Consider the following 20,831-nt stretch of genomic DNA (forward strand, 5'->3'; position numbering starts at 1 on the left):
TCTCTAAACCTCTGTTGCCTGCACTGGATCGGTCTTTCTAATTCTCCAGTACACAGGGCTGGCAAACCTTTATCACCACAAAATCCCACTTTCCGAAGCATCTTCCATATTTAGTTTTATCCAGACATATGCAACAATGATTGACAAAGAAAAGCCCTTAGAATAACACAAACACATAATGCTTATTTAGGCGCAGATTAGAATCCAATCAGGAACAAATAAGACACAAAATCTGCATCAATCAGTTTTGACTAATCAACTAATCTAAAACAGTCTCTGAACCTTGATAGACCATCAGCCACATCTAACTTGAGTATCTAAAAAAAAAGGTGAACAAAAAATAGCTTCGAACAGCATCTGTTGTAAAAAGATTGTTTCTACAGGCTATACAACAGCTTCTTATACATAAAGGACAAGGCCTAGATTTTTGAGTTATTCCTCATCTTTTTCTTGCTTTCTGCTTTTATTGTATTTGACGGTAGAACAGCTCAAGACTCACCAGTTAAAAGAAAAAAGTACCTGAGAAAGGGACAAAGCAGGGTAACTGACAGACTAAAGAAAGAGAAGATTATGTGATCAATAGTCCCAAACTTCTCCACACATATACAAAAAATAATAATTACATTCGATTTCATCATATTGTACCTTGGCCTAGTTAGTTTTCCAGTGCTACTACTGCCCTCGGGATTTACTGTGGAACACAGCAGAAAATACTAGTTTCCTTTCTCAGTAGTATTGAGTAGCAAGTACAAAAAAAAAAAAAAACTTCGAAATCTAGGATTTTTTTTAGGATGCGACTGAATTTCGATTATATATAAGTCACATAACTAGAATCTATTTTTCCCCTATTATTTTTGTTCTCTCCCTGACATTGTGACACCTGTGAAATTCATACAATACCTCATTGGAGTGTCAAGCAATTTTGATTGTAGTCAGCCTAGTTGAGCCAAACAGAACACTCTGTGAAGACTCTGTTTTACAATTTGGTAATACAGTAGCACAGTGACATGAATATGTCTTCTAGAAGTTCTGTCGTATAGGGTCTCTGTACCCTGGGCAGTGTGTAAACCAGCTCGGTCGACTCAGTAGAACTTGTCGTCAATGCGGAAATGTGGGCGTGTAACATCATCTGGGTTGAGGAAGACTGAAATAGACTTGCCAGGGTTTTCTGTGACCAGCTGTTGTAGTCGCTGTGCTAGCCGGTCATCCTGTGGTGATCCCGCACCATATCCATGGGTAGGTGATGATAACCCATGGCCATTGCTCGCAGCTACTGCGGCCTCACGCTTGAGTTGGCATGCCTGTTGTGCCTGCTCCAAAGCGGCTCTTAAGTGCTCTGCAGGATCGGATCGTAAATGTGCAAGTTTTCGTGCCACTAACAGGGCGGCACTGTCCGTAAGGTGCTCAAGCATGTTGCACTGAGGGAGGAAATAATTAGGACAGTTTTTGCCCAGAACGCAGTGAGCCAAGTCATCAAGTAGGCCAAGGAAAAGCCGAGCAGGAGTCTCATGATCTGGACAGCTAAGGTAGGTTGTAGGTAAGCGATCACAAGCCCAAAACATCAAGGTACGTAGGTGGTAGAGGCTAAGGCCGGTGCGAGGGCGAGCTAATAGTCTTGACAGTACAGCTTTAGCTGCTTGGAAGGCTTGTGCCATTGGGTAGGGCACGCATTTCTTTAGCTGAACCTCACTGCGGGAGAAGGCGAGTCTCCATTCGCGGTCAGGTCTGGTTGAGGGGCTGACAGCTGGAGAACAGCCAGGAAGCAAGTAGAACCCGCTGATGGCCTCCTCCTCCGTTATTTTGCCATCCCAGAAATGGTTGGTCGTGAGCCAGCCCTGTGCGACGGCCGGCCAGCCACGAAACGAAACCACTGGAAGCAAGTCGTAAAGGATACGGCTAGTTCCTGCAGTAAGAATCAGTGTTGTTAGTGGACCATTCCGCTCCACACGATCAGGAACAGGAATCCCTCTTTGAGGATTTCTCCGCAACTCTTCAACCGCTGTCCCAACCACACTCCAGAACCAATCGGCAACCAGCAACGGAGAGAAGTAACATCCATCTAATGATTGAGGAGGCTGCAGGGATGGGATTGAGCCTTGTACTGCTTCAGTTTCTTCCCCCTCATCTTCCACATATTTATTCTCTCTAGTTTTCTCATCTTGACAGCAGATACTCCAACGCTTCAGCATCGCAGGGTCGCAGAGGCGCAGGCTCAGCCAAGAATGGCATGGTGGGGAATGCCGCATGTCCAGCGTCACAGGCTGATTTCGGTCATGCAGTTTAAGAGCAGGCACCAGTAGAGTGAAGTCCAAATCAAAGTCAACACCTTTGGCGTAGTCACCTAGGTCCTCTGGGTTAAGGTCAAGCACACCTTCCCTGGCTCCACCTGATAGCAGCAGATATTCATTGGCAACTGGCAATCGCTTGTCTACTTTCTGCACCAAGCCTGTGAAGATGAAGAATATTAATGACAAAAAATATGTAATATCACCAGTCTTCAAAAAGACTGGAAGGGTGGGTAGACATTGAATGGGAAGGACTGAGTGTACATTATCACTTTTCCAAACAATTTAAAGGGATACTTAATCCAAAGATATTGTCATCAATTACTCACCCTCATGTTGTTCCAAACCTGTATGAGTTTCTCACTTCTGTTGAACACAAAGGAAGATATTTTGAAGAATGCTGGTTATCAAACAGTTGACAGCAGCCATTGACTTCCATGAATGTCAAAGACTGCAGTCAACTGTTTGGTAACCAAAACATCTACTTTCGGATTTAACAGAAGAATGTCATAAAGGTTTGGAACAATTTAAGGGTGGGTAATTTTTGAGTATACAATCCTGTGGCGAGTGGGGCGGGGCCGAGGGACGTGGGAACCAGGAGTGAGGCCGGCAATGATTGGGCAAATCAGTGACACCTGTGACCCACCGCCGGTCTCGAGTCCCACGTAGGAGATGGAAGGATATAAAACTGGAGCGACGACAGTGAAGGACGAGAGAGGACCAGGCCTGGGCTTTTAGTTGTGTGTTGATTTTTATTTTGTGCGCATCAGTCGTCCGTGAGGGGCTGGTGCGCTGTTTTGGGTTTATTTTGTATTATTAAAATGTTTTGGATTGTCATTAAAAAAAAAAAAAAAAAAAAAAAAAAAAAAAATCACTAAACTAAAAGCCCAGGCCTTGTCCTCTCTCGTCCTTCACTGTCGTCGCTCCAGTTTTATATCCTTCCAACTCCTACGTGGGACTCGAGACCGGCGGTGGGTCACAGGTGTCACTGATTTGCCCAATCATTGCCGGCCTCACTCCTGGTTCCCACGTCCCTCGGCCCCGCCCCACTCGCCACAAATCCCTTTAAGCTCAAAATGATGGGAAATTCAGAAAAATAAAACAGTCCATTTGTTAGTGGCTTATTTTTGTGACCAACTGCCAAAAAAAAATCTGAAAATATTTTTATTTACATTACTGCTCCCAATGAAAGTGCTCTAAAAATAATCTTCACCCTACTAATGAAGAAAAGCATCACCTGGCTGAACTTCCTGTTTTGTGTCTTGCTAAACTGCCGGACTCAATTTAAAGAACGTTCCTGGTGTTTAGATAAATTTCATTCTTTTAAATCTATAAGAATATGAGCCTTTAGAGCAAACATGGGATATAATTTTTGCAGAAGCTCACTCCAACAGTGTGTGTGTGTGACCCTGGACCACAAAACCAGTCTTAAAGGGTTAGTTCACTGAAAAATGAAAATTATGTCATTAATAACTCACCCTCATGTCGTTCCAAACCCGTAAGACCTCCGTTTATCTTCGGAACACAGTTTAAGATGTTTTAGATTTAGTCCGAGAGCTCTCAGTCCCTCCATTGAAAGTGTGTGTACGGTATACTGTCCATGTCCAGAAAGGTAAGAAAACATCATCAAAGTAGTCCATGTGACATCAGAGGGTCAGTTTGAATTTTTTGAAGCATCGAAAATACATTTTGGTCCAAAAATAGCCGAAACTAAGACTTTTTTCAGCATTGTCTTCTCTTCTGGGTCTGTTCTGAGCACGTTCACTGCAGTTTAGTGATATCCGGTTCGCAAACGAATCACTCGATGTAACCGGATCTTCTTGAACCAGTTCACCGAATTAAACTGAATCGTTTTAAACGGTTTGCGTCTCCAATATGCATTAATCCACAAATGACTTAAGCTGTTAACTTTTTTTTTAATGTGGCTGACACTCCCTCTGAGTTCAAACAAACCAATATCCCGGAGTAATTCATTTACTCAAACAGTACACTGACTGAACTGCTGTGAAGAGAGAACAGAAGTTGAACACCGAGCCGAGCCAGATAACGAATGAACGATTGACTCGTTCTCGAGTCAAGAACCGTTTCTGTCAGACGGGTCCAATTCGAGAACCAAGGAGCTGATGATACTGCGCATGTGTGATTCAGTGTGAAGTAGACTGACACACAGAGCATCTGAACCAAACTGATTCTTTTAAAGATTGATTCTGAACTGATTCTGTGCTAATGTTATGAGCGCCGGTAAACCGAAGGCTTGAATCAAGGGCAATCATCACCAATGACGTAATTACGTCAAGCGCAAAAGAACCGGTGATCCATTTTCTTCAACCAGTTTATTAAATCGAACTGTCTGGAAGAACCGGTTCGCGGAAAAGAACCGAACTTCCCATCACTAATGGTGATCTGAAAACCGATGAAAACCGAACTCGCTCACAACAGACACGTAAGAGAAAACAATGCTGAATAAAGTCGTAGTTTTTGCTATTTTTGGACCAACATGTATTTTTGATGCTTCAAAAAATTCTAACTGACCCTCTGATGTCACATGGACTACTTTGATGACGTTTTTCTTACCTTTCTGGACATGGACAGTATACAGTACACACAGCTTCAATGGAGGGACTGAGAGCTCTCGGACTAAATCTAAAATATCTAAAACTGTGTTCCAAAGATAAACGGAGGTCTTACGGGTTTGGAACGACATGAGGGTGAGTTATTAATGACAATTTTCATTTTTGGGTGAACTAACCCTTTAAGTGTCATTTTTTATTTATTTATTTATACATCACCTGAAAGCTGAATAAATAAGTTTCAATTGATGTTTGGTTTATTGGGACATTTATAAAATATATTTATATATTTACAACAACTATTTGAAAATCTGGAATCTGAGGATGTAAAAAAATCGAAATACTGAGAAAATCGATGCTTTTTGGCTATCTGTAAAAATATACCCCAGACTCGAGACTGGTTTTGTGGTCCAGAGTCACATAAATATACATATATATATACATATACATATATATATACATATATATATATATATATATATATATATATATATATATATACATATATATATATATGTGTGTTTGTGTGTGTGTGTGTGTGTGTGTGTGCATGCAGTGAGTGTTAAATAATTGGTTTCTGAAGTGACGTATAAAAGCAGTTTTAAAAAAAAAGGGAGGGAAACCGAGGAAGAAAACTCCCTAAAACTCGTCTCAGTGTAAGACAGATAATTCCAGTTCATTCAAAGTGAAAGATATAAATTAATAGCCTCTCTCAATTCTGTTTTGCAATTCAAGCCGTAACTCTTTCTTCTTTTTTTTAAAGATGTGAACCAGCTCTTTAAATTTATTTAAAATCTCCAGTGGAAACTTTTTAATAAAAATGAACGTCTTGACTTTTAATATTTTATGAAGGCAGAAACTGGTCAATACACATTTCTTTAGGATTATTTACCACACACTCATTTTATTTCATTTCAGTCCACTGTAATTAAAAGGATGCTTTTACAGTTACTGAATACTTTAAGCATAGCTGCCATATGGATGTGTTACTTAATAGTGCTTTAATGACCCATAATCTGAATATAATGATTCACTAGGGAAATAAGTAAAAGAAATGTTGCCTTGCTGGGGTGTTAAAATCACATCTTCTAACATAAGCAGCAACAGCTTTACTAATTACCAGTTTGTTTATGCAAATGAATTCATTATTATCATTAGTCCCTACGGCAAAAGCCATTAGCACAAGGTGCATTCCACTCATCACTCCCTCATATGGGCACCATTATTGACCACTTAAAAAAAAAAAGACCTACAATAAGAAACATCTCTCTCCATGAGAAATGCCAAAGGGAAGCTGGTTAGCATACACTCTTACTGGTCATATATCAGAGGCCAGCGTGCACTGCTGTCAAAGCCTGATTTACACATGATAGGCCCACAAGAGTTTGAACTCATTCACCTCTACAGGACATTTTGTGATGGTTCCAAGTTAATAGCTACAACATTATGATTTAAATGACACTGGATGCGGTTATAATGTACACACACACTTCATTTTTTGATTAATGTGTATACTGTATGATCGATGAATCCAAGCTATAGTTGCATATTCTTAGACTAAAATATTAACATGACATTTTAAAAAGACTAATTATTGTTCTCGTTTGTCTGAAATCTAAAGCATAAAGGCCATGTAAACAAGTCTATTTGATGCTGACAGCAGCACAGAAATCTTTTTTTTTTTTCAAAGGTTTGGGATCAGTAAGATTTCTTATGTTTTTAAAAGATGTTTCATATGCTCGCCGAGGCTGTATCTTTTTTATCAAAAATACTGAAAAAAAATATTAAAGTTATTTAAAATAGCAGTTTTCTATTTTAACACTTTACACACATTTTCAGCATCATTACTCCAGTCTTCAGTGTCACGTGATGCTTTTCATTTTTGGGTGAACTATCCCTTTAATCCAAACCTTCTCTCCAAGAAGATATTTTGAGGAACACTGGGTTCCAAAAAATATTACACCCCATTTGCCTTCATTGTAATCTATGGCCTATGGAAAAAAATGTGACATGTTTGTAAATGAACAGCTATCCCTTTAAGACTGATTATTTTTTAATTCCTTCATTTAACAACATATTCCCAGATAAATAGCACATTAATAAGATTTCAATGTTGTCTGAAACCTAGCAGAAACATGTCTACACACAAAGAACAATACATGTCTTTACAATTTGAAAATTGTTGATGGTGTTTGTGTGGGACTCAGTGACCTTCACTCCAGGACAACGAAGTTGAGAGCTTTTTGTTTTTCTACAATAACAATGATCCCTTTTGCCCTTTACATTTTTAACACAGTTCCGATTTAATTAGTTCCTCTGGGAGAAATACATTGTAGTGAGTTTAGAGGCTGGTATGCAGATGGTATGTTAATGTCTGCAGGTCATGGAGGTGTGAAAACCGAAATCATGATGATTGCTAAAGGTAGCAAACATCAATGCCAATTTAAATCAAGGCATTGCTTTACATGAAGCTATTCAGGTCTTCTAAAATTAATTAACATCTAAATCCTGATGGACAGGTAAGGGTCATCAAAAGTAGATCATGAATATATCCTGAATATTCCAATGAATGCTAAGGAGCACCATGCCCAGCATAAAAATATTAGCTGTCTACCCATCCCTCTCAGGAGGTGTGTGATGGATGTTGCTTTGAAAATGTCTGCATATTTTTGGAGAGCGAGAGATGGAAACAACGATCAAGAAAAATAAGTAGGAATTTGGCTGAACATCAAGGGTTAAAGCCGAGAGAAAAAAAGAATTGAAAGCAACAGGAGGCAGACAAAAAGAAACATATATGTTACACTGGAAGGCAGAAAAAAAATCATCCAACCATGTCAGTAAACAAAGGTCCAAAAGTAAACCAAAGAAGATGCACAGGTAACAATGCAACATGCGAAGCAAAACAAGAAAAGAGCTAGAGGCTCAAACTTTTCCTACGGATGAGAGCGGAAGGTGCGGGAGGAAAAAAACAGAATGAGAAGAGAGAAACTGTCACCTAAACCAGCATTTGACAGGATTACGTGAAGCAGCTCCAGTGATGTTTTAGAGAACAATGCAGTTCTACAAATCTCTCTCTCCCTCACTTGCGTCACACAATAAAGGCAAAAAAAGGAAGACATTTAATGTGTTTACACTGTGGCAGGGCAGAGCAAGTGATTAGACAAGGGAGTTGAAAGAGATCTGGGATTGATGTACAGAGGAAAATAAAAAGCGGGAACTAGAGACATCTGCTGGACAAACTTCACTTTGGTCAAGTTTTGAATTAGAGGCCTGGATAAATACAGCTCATCAGTTTAATGAAAATGGAATTTCTTAGACCTAAGTGACATATTCAGTCTTTCACATCTGTTTTTTAAAATGTACACTTGCTATGAGCATCCTAACATCCTGTATGTAAAAAGTAATATTATACAATTTATAAAACATTATTAATATTATACAGATAACTAAAACTTAGCTGGATGACGACATCACAATGATGAACTGACTTTAACTGAAAATTGAGTGTTTCTTCCATTATCAACACTAATTTCCTGTTTTAAGGCTCGTTCACACAGTGGACTACAATACAGTTGGAATTACTTTCAGAACGATTAAGGGTGCTTTCACACTTTATTTGCTTGTCTGATCCGAACCAGAGTTTCGATTTCTCCCCCTCCCCCCGCTGGACTGTGTTTATATTATTTAATTGGGGTCCGAACAGTGGTTCCTTTGCGTCATCGTTGGTTTTGCTTAGTAAAAACGGTGCAGCAGAAGGCAGCAAACGCATAACATTGCTCTCTGCACTTTTGTACATTCACGTTTTTGAACCGCTAGATTTGTTTAGAAAGCTTCGGTACATAACAGCACTTACGTCTGTCTTACAAATGTACTGCAATTTCAGACTACTTTGATGATGTCTTTATTACCTTTCTGGACATGGAGTATACAGTACACACAGTTTCAATGGAGGGACTGAGAGCTCTCGGACTAAATCTAAAATATCTTCAACTGTGTTCAGAAGATGAACAGAGGTCTCACGGGTTTGGAACGACATGAGGGTGAGTTATTAATGAGAATTTTCATTTTTGGATGAACTAACCCTTTAAATTGCTGCATTTCCACCGCAGGAACTTTACCCAGGAACTAGGGACTTTGGGCTGGTACTTGGTGCGTTTTCACCGAAGGAACCAGGAACTAAATAAAGTTCCGGGTAAACAAATGCCCCTTATAAAGTCCCTGCTGGCGAGGTGGTACTTTTTCAAAGTTCCGGAACTTTCGGGGGCGGGGCTTGGGCGCTAAACATCCTGATTGGTTGAGTTCACGCAGCATTGGTTGAGTTCAACCACCATTTATTTGGATCATTTTTAAAATATTACTGTTATTGTGTCATGAAATGTAATTTTAAAAGTATTTCAGGCAAGAATGTAGTTGTTTAAAACTCAAATCTGTGGTTTATTTATAAAGACAGCACCTATTTAAAAATGTGTTTAACCAATTTCGGAGACAGTGATTCTCGCTGATCGCGTGGAGCTCAGTCCTCATGTATCCGCCGAGAGCAGTCTCGCCTCGGCTAGACCTTCTGATGTGTGCCGCTGGCTCTGATGTCTCTTTAGTGGTTAAACATTAAATATAATTCGTTTTGGGTAAATCTAACAGGATATCTTCGGTCTGTATTCGATTTATCTATATGTTAAAATGAAAATAAAACAGGCAAATTTATATAATATTTTGTTTCATTGTAATGTCTGTATATATACACATATCCCTGAACTAAGTACATGTCTGCAGCTGTTATTATGTTTAAATGAAAACGAAAGGAGGCAGTGGTATTTGATATCCTATTTCGTTTTATTGTAAATATACAGAGAGGAAAATTGAAGCAGCCATGGTCAGCTGACTGATGTTATCAAGTACGCTGCTGTTTGCAGAATTACCGGATTTGCGTCGTCACGGACCTCACACTCCCGAGTCGAATGCGCAAAGTCTACTACCGAGGATGCACGTCCAAAATCAGCATACTATTTTCCTAATCTTCCCGTTACTTTAAACCGATGTGGAAACACAGAAAGCAACAGGTCTGGGAGGAAAAAGTTCCTGGTACAAATGTTCCGGGTAATTTCGGTGGAAAGATGGGAAATGTTAGCCTGGTTAAAACCAGACCCTTTTCAGTTGAAACTGAGTTAGGGTCTGGCAAAGCCTATTAGACGTCTCGTTTCTAAAGGGGCGTCACCGACGGACCTCGTTCAAATGCCTCTGGGCGCAATTGGATAGACCTAAAACCAATCAGAGCGATGAAGGAGATGACGTATGCAGAGTATCGTGTATGCGATAACATCTTTTTTAGATATGAAGGCTTCAAGTGTTGTTCTTTGCTCGGGTTTTAACGCAAAGTTAAAGTTTAAATCACTTAAAACAGACGCGATAGCAGTTTCGAATGAATGTTCCTCTGCAGCATCCATCTTTGTAATGTACAAAATCTGCTTTCCCGTCGCTGCGCTGTCGTCATCGTGTAAACCCCGCCTCAACGTTTCTGATTGGTGCCGCGATTACGGCGGCACAGAAACGAGCTAGATAGTCCTCTTTGCCAGACTATTCTGTAGAGAGAATTGAAATTCGCCGGAAGTAGTCTGAGTTTTCCCAGGCTAGGGAAATGTATAACATGGCAGATTCATTTTACTGGCTTCAATTAAACAGCTACAACAGTAATTTGGAGGACAGAATGAACAAACAAACAAAAGTCCTAACCACTGTGGGTTTCACATTGTGTGTATATGTATGTGTTCACTATGATATCCTCACCCAGCATATTGAAGATGAAGTCTTTGGCTGTGTGCACCTCGAGTGCGGTCTGGTCTCCGAACTCGCCCTGTTCCAGCTGCACCAGCTCCTGCACCTGATCCCCCAGCTGCTCCAGAGCCGTGCCCGAGCGGAAGTCCACCTCGGACACCCGCTTCGCCGCCGCCGGAGCACGCGGGGCCACGGCACTCATGAGCGTCTCCATTGAGCATTACCTGAGACAAACCACATCAATATTACCAAACGGACACAAAATCATCTCTCTTATAATGATCGACGACTAGTCATAAATGTATGCATTGTAATTCTAAAATCTTAGAATTAAGGCTTTTTACTTTGCTAACTATGCGAGGGCCAGATGTGGAATTTTTTTTTTTTTTGCAATAGGATCTGCTTTTCATTTTTGAAGAACTATTTATTACTGATATGACAAATTCCTCTACATTAAATGATAAACGCACTAATCTGCTGATGCAGAAACAAAACGGCATTACTCAGTACCACTAATTACCCAGATTAAAGTTGAATTCCCCCTAAATAACTAAACGCAGGTTAGTTATTCATAGCTGAAGCTGAATGTGGGTCAGTAGGCAGATTAATCGGCTAATTAGCCAGCTAATTTCTCTCTAGCGAAACTGAACCACTTGACAGGTCATTGTTATAAACATAGCGACACCTCTGAAATATGTCTTCGAATCAGGAATTCCCCATGTCATATGCTGTGTGAGAGGGATTAGATTGTTTTCTTGTGATAAACGAGCATGAGCAGCACAAATGATCCGACTAGAAGGTGTGGAGCGAGCTAACGTGCTAACCAGCTAAACACCTCTAGATTCCGCGACGACTGTCGTTGTTTGTGGTTTACACACACCCTTGTTTACCGCTGGCTTTATGCGCTCTGCCTTAGACCCCGGGTTGTTTGTTGTGATCTCTTTTCTGAAACAGGATTTCAGCTCGCGTCATTTCCAACAGGTTCCCCCTCGCGCACCTTCACAGTGGCGAAACTATTCCCGGAAATCACGGACCTCCAGCGAGGATCTTGGGATTAGTAGTACTTTTCTTAAAGGGATGCAAATGTATCCAGACTGAGTGAACTGTTTACTGATTTATGTTATGTTTAAATTCTGCGTTTTTTATTATAAAGCTATTACAATTTTTAATTATTATTTTATAAAGCTATTAAAAATATTATATTATAGCTTAATTTTGAAGCAAGGATATAAAGGATCATTGGCAAAAAGTGGAAACTCTCCTATATATATATATATATATATATATATATATATATATATATATATATATATATATATATATATATATATGTGTTATTTCAGTTCCCACGAAAAAAAATCATGACTGTTTTTAGCATTAACAATAACAGTAACAATAAAAATGTTCAGCATTAGAATGAACCAAGATTAAAACTTCACCATGGTCATCCCAGAAATAAATAACATTTTAAAATACACTGAAATAGAAAACAGCAATTGTAAAAAAAAAAAAAATATTTCACAATATTACCGTTTGTTACAGTTTGTATCAATGCAACTGAGCTAATCTTACAAAAATCCTTTCAAAAACATTAACAGAACTCAAACTGAACCCTGAACAGTGGTGTATTTGTATCTGACTAGAAAGATACATAAAAATTTTAATTACTTTAAAATAAAAATAAAAAATTGAAACCATATTAACTGCAATTATTTGATTAAAGGGTATAAAACTAAGTATAACTTATGCACTAATGTAGCCTATGTGATTGCACTGAGGTGGCTGAATGTTTGAAGGTTTTCCCCAGATCTGGAGTTTTAGGTGGACTGAACGGCTTTGTTTTTGTGATCTAGTCTGCAACCTGAAAAAGTTGGAGAACCGCAACTCTGCCCTTTAGTGAGGAAACAAGCCTAAAAAAGACAGACACTGAGGACTCCATTCAAATGCTCGAGGATCCTCGGCTCTAATACTTTTTTCCAGGAGGTGAAGAGTGATCAAAAGATTTTCAAAACCCTCGCCCGCTCTCCCCGTCCCATTCCGACCCCCTCTGCTGTGGTGTCACCTTGAAATACCTCCCCTTTGAAGCAGCATCTGATAGGCTGACAGCGCAGATAATTGATGCCAAGGAAGAAACGGAGGAGGCCAAAGACAGCGAGGTGCTTTTAATTCTTCACTTCTGCAACATCATTCTCTCTGCGCCATCCCCAACAGCCCTACACCTTCTAATTAACGTCAGAACCCTGTAATCTAATGCGCATATAATGATATCTTCATTTATAATACAAAACTCTTCTGTATTCAGATCTTTAATCAAGCTTTTGTACTAACACAATCCACTCACCTCTTATGGTCATATTTATGGCACTCAGATTTTAATATTGAAGAGCTTTTGAAGCAGCACACCAGAAAGAATGACAATCTTTTTGGTGCAGGGGTTAAAGGGAGACTGAAATGTTGAAAATGTATTAGCAATCTCTGTTATGGGATGTGCTGTTATGATTGACGCCTCAAAAAAAGTGAGCGGGAAAGGTAATCATTTCAGAATGTGTGGGCATTTCACTCAAAGTGAAAAAAATTCGAACCTCCCACACCTTCAGACAACTGGGGTCTCTCTACATCAGACTGGGAAATGAATTGGCACTGCCCACACAAGCGAGGGTAAATGCGAAATGCCAGTTGGTGTTCAAAGGGAGGAAGTTAAGCCACATGAATACCGACAAAGAGAGGCTTCAACTCCCATGAGTCGCAATTAACACAGAACCTACTCCACTGCCACTGACCGCTTCTTACCCAATTGAAGCAAAACCGAGTTAAAAGTTGCTTGCCCACAGACTGCCCCTTAGATGCTGGTTCCAACACAGAAAGATCATTCAAGCACGATGAGAATTTAACGACCGAATGACCACAGGGCCACTGCAATGTATTGGTTGCTTTAAACATTGATTTTTACTGACTGCATCTATCCAGACAGAGCCAGGAATGGGACACTTAACACAGCCTCATGAAGCAGAGCGCATACGCCTTTATGGATTTTAACGAGGAGACCCTGATCTGACTTCGGTAATGAGCGACTGGTGAAATTCCCAGCACTATTGAAATGTCAGGAAGAGGAAACGAGGAACAAAACTTTTCAAAACAGGCTTCAGCTCTGAGATGCCAAAATCAGATCTAATTATATACACAACTGAAAATGCCTTTATATTGTTCGGTGCTTCAAGTATAAGCATGCATTTCCATTTTTTTTTCAAGCACTAAGAAATTTCTTATTCTTCAAATCTGAGGAGAAGTGGTTTGGTTGCCTTTCCCTGATTTGCACAGCTCTGCTAATAGCTCAAGTTAATGAGGGTTTTACGAGTGGTGTGATCACTTTATTGGGACGTGCAGCATCAATAGAAGCTTTTCGCCTCAGTAGAGTTGGCTTATGAGGCTGCCCTTGCAAATTGACCTGAGGATTTATTAAGCAATTTTCAAAGGTCCCCAACCCTGCTATGTGCCGTCAGTCACAGGCCCTAGAATTAAAACCTCATTGGTTTTCACTTTTCAGTGGAATAAAGATAAGTTTAGACACTAGAAGTGCTAAAAGCGAGGTCACCGATAATTAACTGCTTTGTACTGTCATTCTTACAGGATCAAAGCCCTAAGGCTATTGAGATCTTGACCAGGGAGACATTCAGAGAAAAGTTCCTCCAATATCAGAAGGTCAAACTGGCAATCAGCTTTGCAGACAGCTTTATTTTTTCAAACAAAGGAAAAGTATATGTACATAAACTTTCAAGACACGAACAAACCCAGAGTGTGACTCATTCACTGAGTAATGATCCACAAAGGAAAGTTTTTTTTTTCGCCATGCTGACAACATAAAGATGCCTGTGACAGTGTGAAAAAAAAACGATTTATGTTTGATCCCAAGGCCTTATCATCACTTTCCAGACTTGACTGAAAAGGGGTTAAATAAGATGTGAAATTCTCCACCCCTTTCTTCTTCAGTCACCCTATAGCTCCTCTTTTCATGTTGAAATTACAAAACAGAACATAATCGTTGAGAATGTTTAAACAACAGGGTCAAGGTCTGCCAAATGGAGTCAGAGTTCAAAGAGCCATCGCAGCCCAGCCAACGATAAGCAATGACCCTCCAATTGGTGCCAACTTGCTGAAGCTGGGGTCATTGGTTAAGGCCTGGTGGTAGAGGGGACCACAGAAGCAGCCCATACCAGCGAGGAGGACTACCCCTGCCTTGAGGAAAAAAAAGAAGCAGTGTGTGTTAATTTATGTGATTGCTACTGGTTAGTTCCATATCAAACTCATTTGGGTCTCAATATAAAGGGAGGTCATCTGTAGTAAAGTCCAGCATAATGAGTATCATTCTTCTACTACTCTGTTCTTTTGCTTTCAGCCTGGCAATGATCGAAAGGTGTTTATTATGTGAATTTAAACATTAAATTAATATAGTTTAACCATTAAAGATTGATAATACATGCAGACAATGGTAACAAATCAAATAGGGTGCCAGGTGTCTGGTTTGATATCGGTGATGTTCAATCAGCAGAAACTCATAAGTCAAGTCACTGACTTTCAGCCCATAAGTCAAAGAGTGGCAGGTTAACATGGGCTGCAGTATAGCAGATGACTTACTGTTTATAAAAAGAGCTGAAAGTCTCAAAAACAGTATAGCAGGCAAAAGAGTAGGTGAAAAAATACTGATGACTAATTAGTTCTTGTGAGACTCTATAGTGCACATCCCGATGGACATTTAACTATCCCATGAGAATTTATGAACAGCAGTAAAGTGACTTATTCTGATAACATTTGCACTACACATATGCATACAATATATGCATACAATATATATATATATATATATATATATATATATATATGTGTGTGTAATTAATTGCCTAGTATGACTGCTAGTTTATACATTTTGGAATAATATCAAGATAAACACTTACCATCAACAACAAAATATCTCAAACAACCATATATTTGAAAGGCAGACATAAGGGATGGAATGTAAATGATGATAAAAGGTGTTTACCAGAGCAGGTTTCCTACAGCGCGCAACTCCTAACAATGCCAGACTGTGGTAGATGTGATACTTGTTTGCTGTATCATACAACTGAAGAGACAAAAAGAACAGAAAAAAATAGAACATGGGCTTTATTGATTTTATTGATTTAAACACGATTGTATTGCTTCCGCTAAAGAAAATAGTTCCGTCTCTACGATTAGAATCCTGCCGCGTCCATAGCAACGCTCTGTTTTTCATGGCAACGGTGTTATTATCAAGAAATAACAGACTTCATTCTACAGTGGAACTCAACCAAGCCATGTAATAATTTGATTTAATTCCCAGTACAATTTACCATATCTACACACAACACAACTTAAGCACTACAAATTTTATCAAGATTGAAAAAGCAAAAATACGTGTAGCACATGAACACTATTGACTATCACACCATGATCTGACTGCTCTCAATTCACAACAACATGCATCCATCCAATCTACATCAGGCATTTTGACTAAAACTTGATCCATTCCTCATCATCATCATCATCATCATCATCATCATCACAACTATTCCAGAATTCAGCAATAGATTCAAGCAATAATTAAACAAGATACTGACTACTCAACAATCATATCCCCCAATACTTGCTGTATGAACGCAAACCGTAACTAGCTAATTAAGTTGGTGGCTAAGGAAGTCTAACGTAACATTAATTGCAAGAGAAGAATTAAAACAGCCGATCCCTTGTGTGCAAATGCACAAGACCTAGCCATAATACCAGCAAATCTTAATAAACATAAGTTATCGCGTCTTACCTTTGTGTCAATGGTCTGCAGACCCTTGCTGTGTGTACAACAACATCCATTTGTTCTACAAGTTATCACTTTGATATGTTATAGTCCATGGCACTAGGATGCAACCTTGTGATATTGTATGAAGGCTAAATGACTTGCTCGTCTATGATACATTCGCCAGAAATTCTGGCCAATCCCAGCAAAGACTAGGTAGCCTCGTTCCCGCTCGTTCACTGTCCATTCCAAACTGTCAACTCATTTGAAAAACATTCTTTAAAAAAAAGAAGCGCGATAGTCATATAGACGGTTTCATCGGGCGCACGCGCCTGGACCTAAGTTAACTTCCGGTCTGTGTTGTGTATATCGGTCTGGCTGCAGTGCCTTCTACAAACGCGGTTAAAGTCAGTGTTCGAATTGAGTCAAAGCTCTTGGGGGGTCCCCATTTATTTCATATAATAATATAATTTACTTTACTTTACTTGTGAATTTAATTTACTTTGTGTGTTTCATAACATGTTTTTGCAGCTGAGCATTTACTATGTAAAATTAAATAAAAATCTATGAAATAACAAGATGGCTCTTCTCTTCTTTCCCTTGTCCATATCTGAGAAAATAATGTAAGATGTAAGTTGTAATATTATATTTGTTGTCGTTACTGTGAATATATTTAAGAAAGCACTCCATGTTATTCATGCTACTTATTAAGGTTATTAATGGTGATATACTTTGAACAGTGCACATGTAGGCATTTTATTTCATTAAAAAAACTAATTTATCTTGAATGTAGTTACATAACCCTTTCATATTTTCAAGCAGAAGTTGTCATAGTTGGGTAAACTTCTATAGTGGTGAATGAGAGTATATGTTTAAATATATGTTTTGTCACAATAGTGTTTCTACAAGAGGGAAAAATAGAAATAATTTGATACGATTACGATGCTGATGACCATTAATCAATTTTGATCTCTTGATTCACTATCAATTCACATGAATAGGCCTACTGTACTTACTTTTCTTGGGTTAAACTCAGTATTTTCTTGCATTAATTAATATTCACTTGTGTGTGCTTATACGAGTATCTTTTTAAAATGTATAATCTAGTGTTTGATCATGTCTAAATATTTATTTAAATGCAAAACCTAAAAATAAGTAAGCAGTTATGACCTGCAATACTCTTTTGAGCAACTAGAGTATGTATATTTATTAGAGTGGGTAAACAATGGCATTGCAAATGGAAATTATTATTTTTCTGGCCACAAAATGACTTTAATTTGCCTCTTTGCATTGAATTTAAAATCCTTTTCTCCACTTAACCTTAAATACTACACTAATTGTATTAGGCTATACATAATAATGGAAAATAGGATACAATTCATAACAAAAACGGTTGATCTGCATGTTTGTCTTCGGCGTAATAATCAATGCATGTGTGTCTCACGCACAATTCGTGAGAGTTAGCAACCCTGCTTTATCATCGTTGACACAAAAAAAGCCTTCACCTGATGAACATTTTCATCAGTAATAATGTCCTTAATTAAATTAACACTGTTTTTGAGCAGTTAAGGTTACTAGATTTAAAATGATTTGTTTAATTCAGAATGGGTGCAATGCTAGCTCCAAACAAGATTCTATTTTTCTCAGAATTACGTTAGATGGCTAATTACAACTAACAAGCCGATAGTGAGCTAGCATCATAAGATAAAAAAAAACAACTATTGACAGACCAAGATTATAAGTGACTCTCTGATTCTAAGATAAACACTTATTCAGTAGCAATAAATTAGGTGTACCAAACAATCATAAAACAAAGAAATATTATCTTACCGTTATCGTGAGGTAAAATAATGACGAAGGATCACTCTGTCAGCCAATCACACAGCGACGTCGCGCCCGCAGTCTGTAAATTCCTTCAGAAAACAGCGTGTGGCGCACTTGAGCGTATTTTCAGATGCACATCTAATTTGAAGTAGCTTTTTATGGGAGCGGCACTTTTTACAGTCTATGGAGCGGCAGCGCAATACTTTGGTAAAAAATAGATAGATAGGGCTATGTCAAATATTGTTTCTATTTTAGTTTTAATGAAAAACCAGGGGACCCCCCAAGGTCATTTTTTTGGGCCTTATGGGGGGTCCCTTGATGCTTATGGGGGGTCCCGGACCCCCCCAGCCCCCCCTCAATTCGAACACTGGTTAAAGTCAAGGCGATGAGTAGACTGAGGGCTCAGGTGGTTGTGCTGCGGGATGTGTTTCCCATACATTTATTTATTTTTGGAAACTCACCACAATTTTAAAACTGATCGATTTTCAAAAAGGCTTCGCTGAATAAACATGAGTAACGTTATGTACTGCACGTTTAATAATAATAATCCCTTACATTTATATGTTTAAATATCAAAACGAGGCACAGGTGTTTTTTATATCGCTGTATTTCTGAAGGAAGACTTGCATGTTATATGCCTGATAAAGCAGCGTGTGTGAGCGTACTTTGTTTACAGCTGTTACTGGGGAAACCTCCATTTCTCGCGCTTTATGTCTATGCTTTAAAACATCTCCTATTGGCAAAGAATGGATTTGCATTCTCATTAAGTCCGCCTGATCCATGCAGCAAACATATTTTGTTTGTTATCAAAAAATATCTACTCTAGAGGGACTTGGCTGATGTTATTGATTCTATTTGGAAGTCTACCGGAAGTTAAGTTAGGTCCGCAAAAGCGCGCATGCGCTGTAACGTTTGTTTATGTTGTTGCCGTTGAAACCGGCATATAGAGAAAATAATAACAGTGACACGATGACTCCCCCTCCCCCAACCTAGAACGTATCCCAATGTTACAGTTGTTGCAGTTTTAATGAACAGAAAAGCGTGTAGCCAGCGCAGCAGCAGAACTCGAGGTTTAAAAAAAAAAAAAAAGTGGTGGGTACAAAATGACTCATGACGAAATCTGGGGGGGACACGTCCCCCACGTCCCCCCCGTCCCCCCCCGAAATCGACGCCTATGCTTATGTAGTGAAAATATTAGATTTATTACTCCCAACCCCATACTATGGAAGTCTACTTCCACCAAACAAGAAACAAATAACTTTGCTAAATCATAAATAAATGTTGAATAAAGTTGACTTTATGAGATAAAAAGTCATAATTATGATATAAAAATCAAAATACATAAACATAAAAATTATGATATTACGTCATAACTGAAATAAAAGGGCACAACTGTGACAGTAAAATGTTTCTCGCAGTTATAACAAACGTTCTATTAGAGTTTTGACTTTTCATGTCATAATTATTATTTCTAATTATTAAGATTTTTTTATTTATTTTAAAGAGTGACAGCTACAGAATCATAGCCAAATATACTTGCCTCTCTCTGGTAATCACTCGCTTCACTGTGTCTGAATCCTGCCCAGGAGAAAAAGACACGAAAGTGTTGCATTAAAGCTTTATAAGACTTTCAGAAAACGCTCAATGGCGCGCGCTCGGTCACGTTCGACATGAGACCCATCAGCCAAATAAAACACAATCGATCAGAAAGGAGACCTACCGTGAGCTCCATATGCACCTGCTGCGACAGCAAGAGCCCCAGAGATCCCTGCCACCCTCTGAACAAGCGAAGCAGCGTTCATAACTCCTGAAGACACCAGGGAACAACTGTAAGCGAAAGCAGGAAACTGATGTCATTACGGATCTAAAAGGGAGAAAAACGCTATCTACTCGTAATTACGAGCGTTGAGCCAAGATGGTGTCTAAAGGCACAGTTTCACATCACGTGAGTGTTCCCATAAAGCTTTTCAGTGGAGTGACAATGAACTAGTTAAGGTCAAACAAATTACACAATATGGTAAGTGCAGCCATTCAGAGTTATTTGTTTAAAAATAGTACACTTTGCTCAAAGATGCCTTTTCATTCAAGGTCACAGAAACAATTAGGCCTTAATAACTAATATATATATATATATATATATATATATATATATATATATATATATATATATATATATATATATATATATATATATATATATATATATATATATATATATATATATATATATATTTATTTTTTCACTTTAAAAAAAAGTAATTAAATCTCATTCACGTGGTTCATAGGTTCGTGCACATCTCTATATTGTAGAAAAAAAGTATTTTCTTATGAATATTTTCTGTCTTTTTATAGTATGTACGGTTTTAATTTCTCTGTTCAATTGTTGGGGGAATAAAGCCATTTTGGAGCTTGTTTACGATTTCTCTCAATGTACTAAAGCAAGCAGGAGGGCTTTTTATTTCCAGTGAGGGGCGCTGTTTTACTTTGACTGCTGCTAAAACTTTTGTGGCTGTACACTATAAGCCCTTAATATCTAGAAAATTATTATTTTTTTAAATCCTGCCCTTGAGTAAAAACAAGGTT

General features: G+C 38.6%; 2 protein-coding genes across 5 annotated transcripts; both read right to left on the reverse strand.

Annotated features, from left to right (window-relative positions):
* Positions 1 to 860: 860 nt before the first annotated feature.
* Positions 861 to 11,672, reverse strand: tmem102 (transmembrane protein 102). Of its 4 annotated transcripts, none has more exons than XM_059525002.1 (3): positions 11,515 to 11,672; positions 10,637 to 10,848; positions 861 to 2,446 (listed from the first exon to the last, which is right to left on the reverse strand). In XM_059525002.1, exons 2-3 carry the CDS (start codon positions 10,836 to 10,838, stop codon positions 1,083 to 1,085), a joined length of 1,566 nt encoding a protein of 521 aa, XP_059380985.1. In that variant the 5' UTR covers positions 10,839 to 10,848; positions 11,515 to 11,672; the 3' UTR covers positions 861 to 1,082. The 4 variants fall into 4 exon arrangements, with proteins under 4 accessions (XP_059380985.1, XP_059380968.1, XP_059380977.1 ...); XM_059524985.1 differs by having other exon boundaries at positions 11,505 to 11,672; XM_059524994.1 differs by having other exon boundaries at positions 11,460 to 11,672.
* Positions 11,673 to 14,336: 2,664 nt separating this feature from the next.
* On the reverse strand, positions 14,337 to 20,136 carry tmem256 (transmembrane protein 256). Its single transcript, XM_059521496.1, has 4 exons — positions 19,969 to 20,136; positions 19,789 to 19,826; positions 15,660 to 15,740; positions 14,337 to 14,857 (listed from the first exon to the last, which is right to left on the reverse strand). The coding sequence occupies exons 1-4, from the start codon at positions 20,048 to 20,050 to the stop codon at positions 14,714 to 14,716; spliced, it is 345 nt and encodes a 114-aa protein (XP_059377479.1). The 5' UTR covers positions 20,051 to 20,136; the 3' UTR covers positions 14,337 to 14,713.
* Positions 20,137 to 20,831: the final 695 nt, after the last annotated feature.

This window comes from Carassius carassius, chromosome 3 (assembly GCF_963082965.1).
Source record: "Carassius carassius chromosome 3, fCarCar2.1, whole genome shotgun sequence".
Classification (NCBI taxonomy): Eukaryota; Metazoa; Chordata; class Actinopteri; order Cypriniformes; family Cyprinidae; genus Carassius; species Carassius carassius.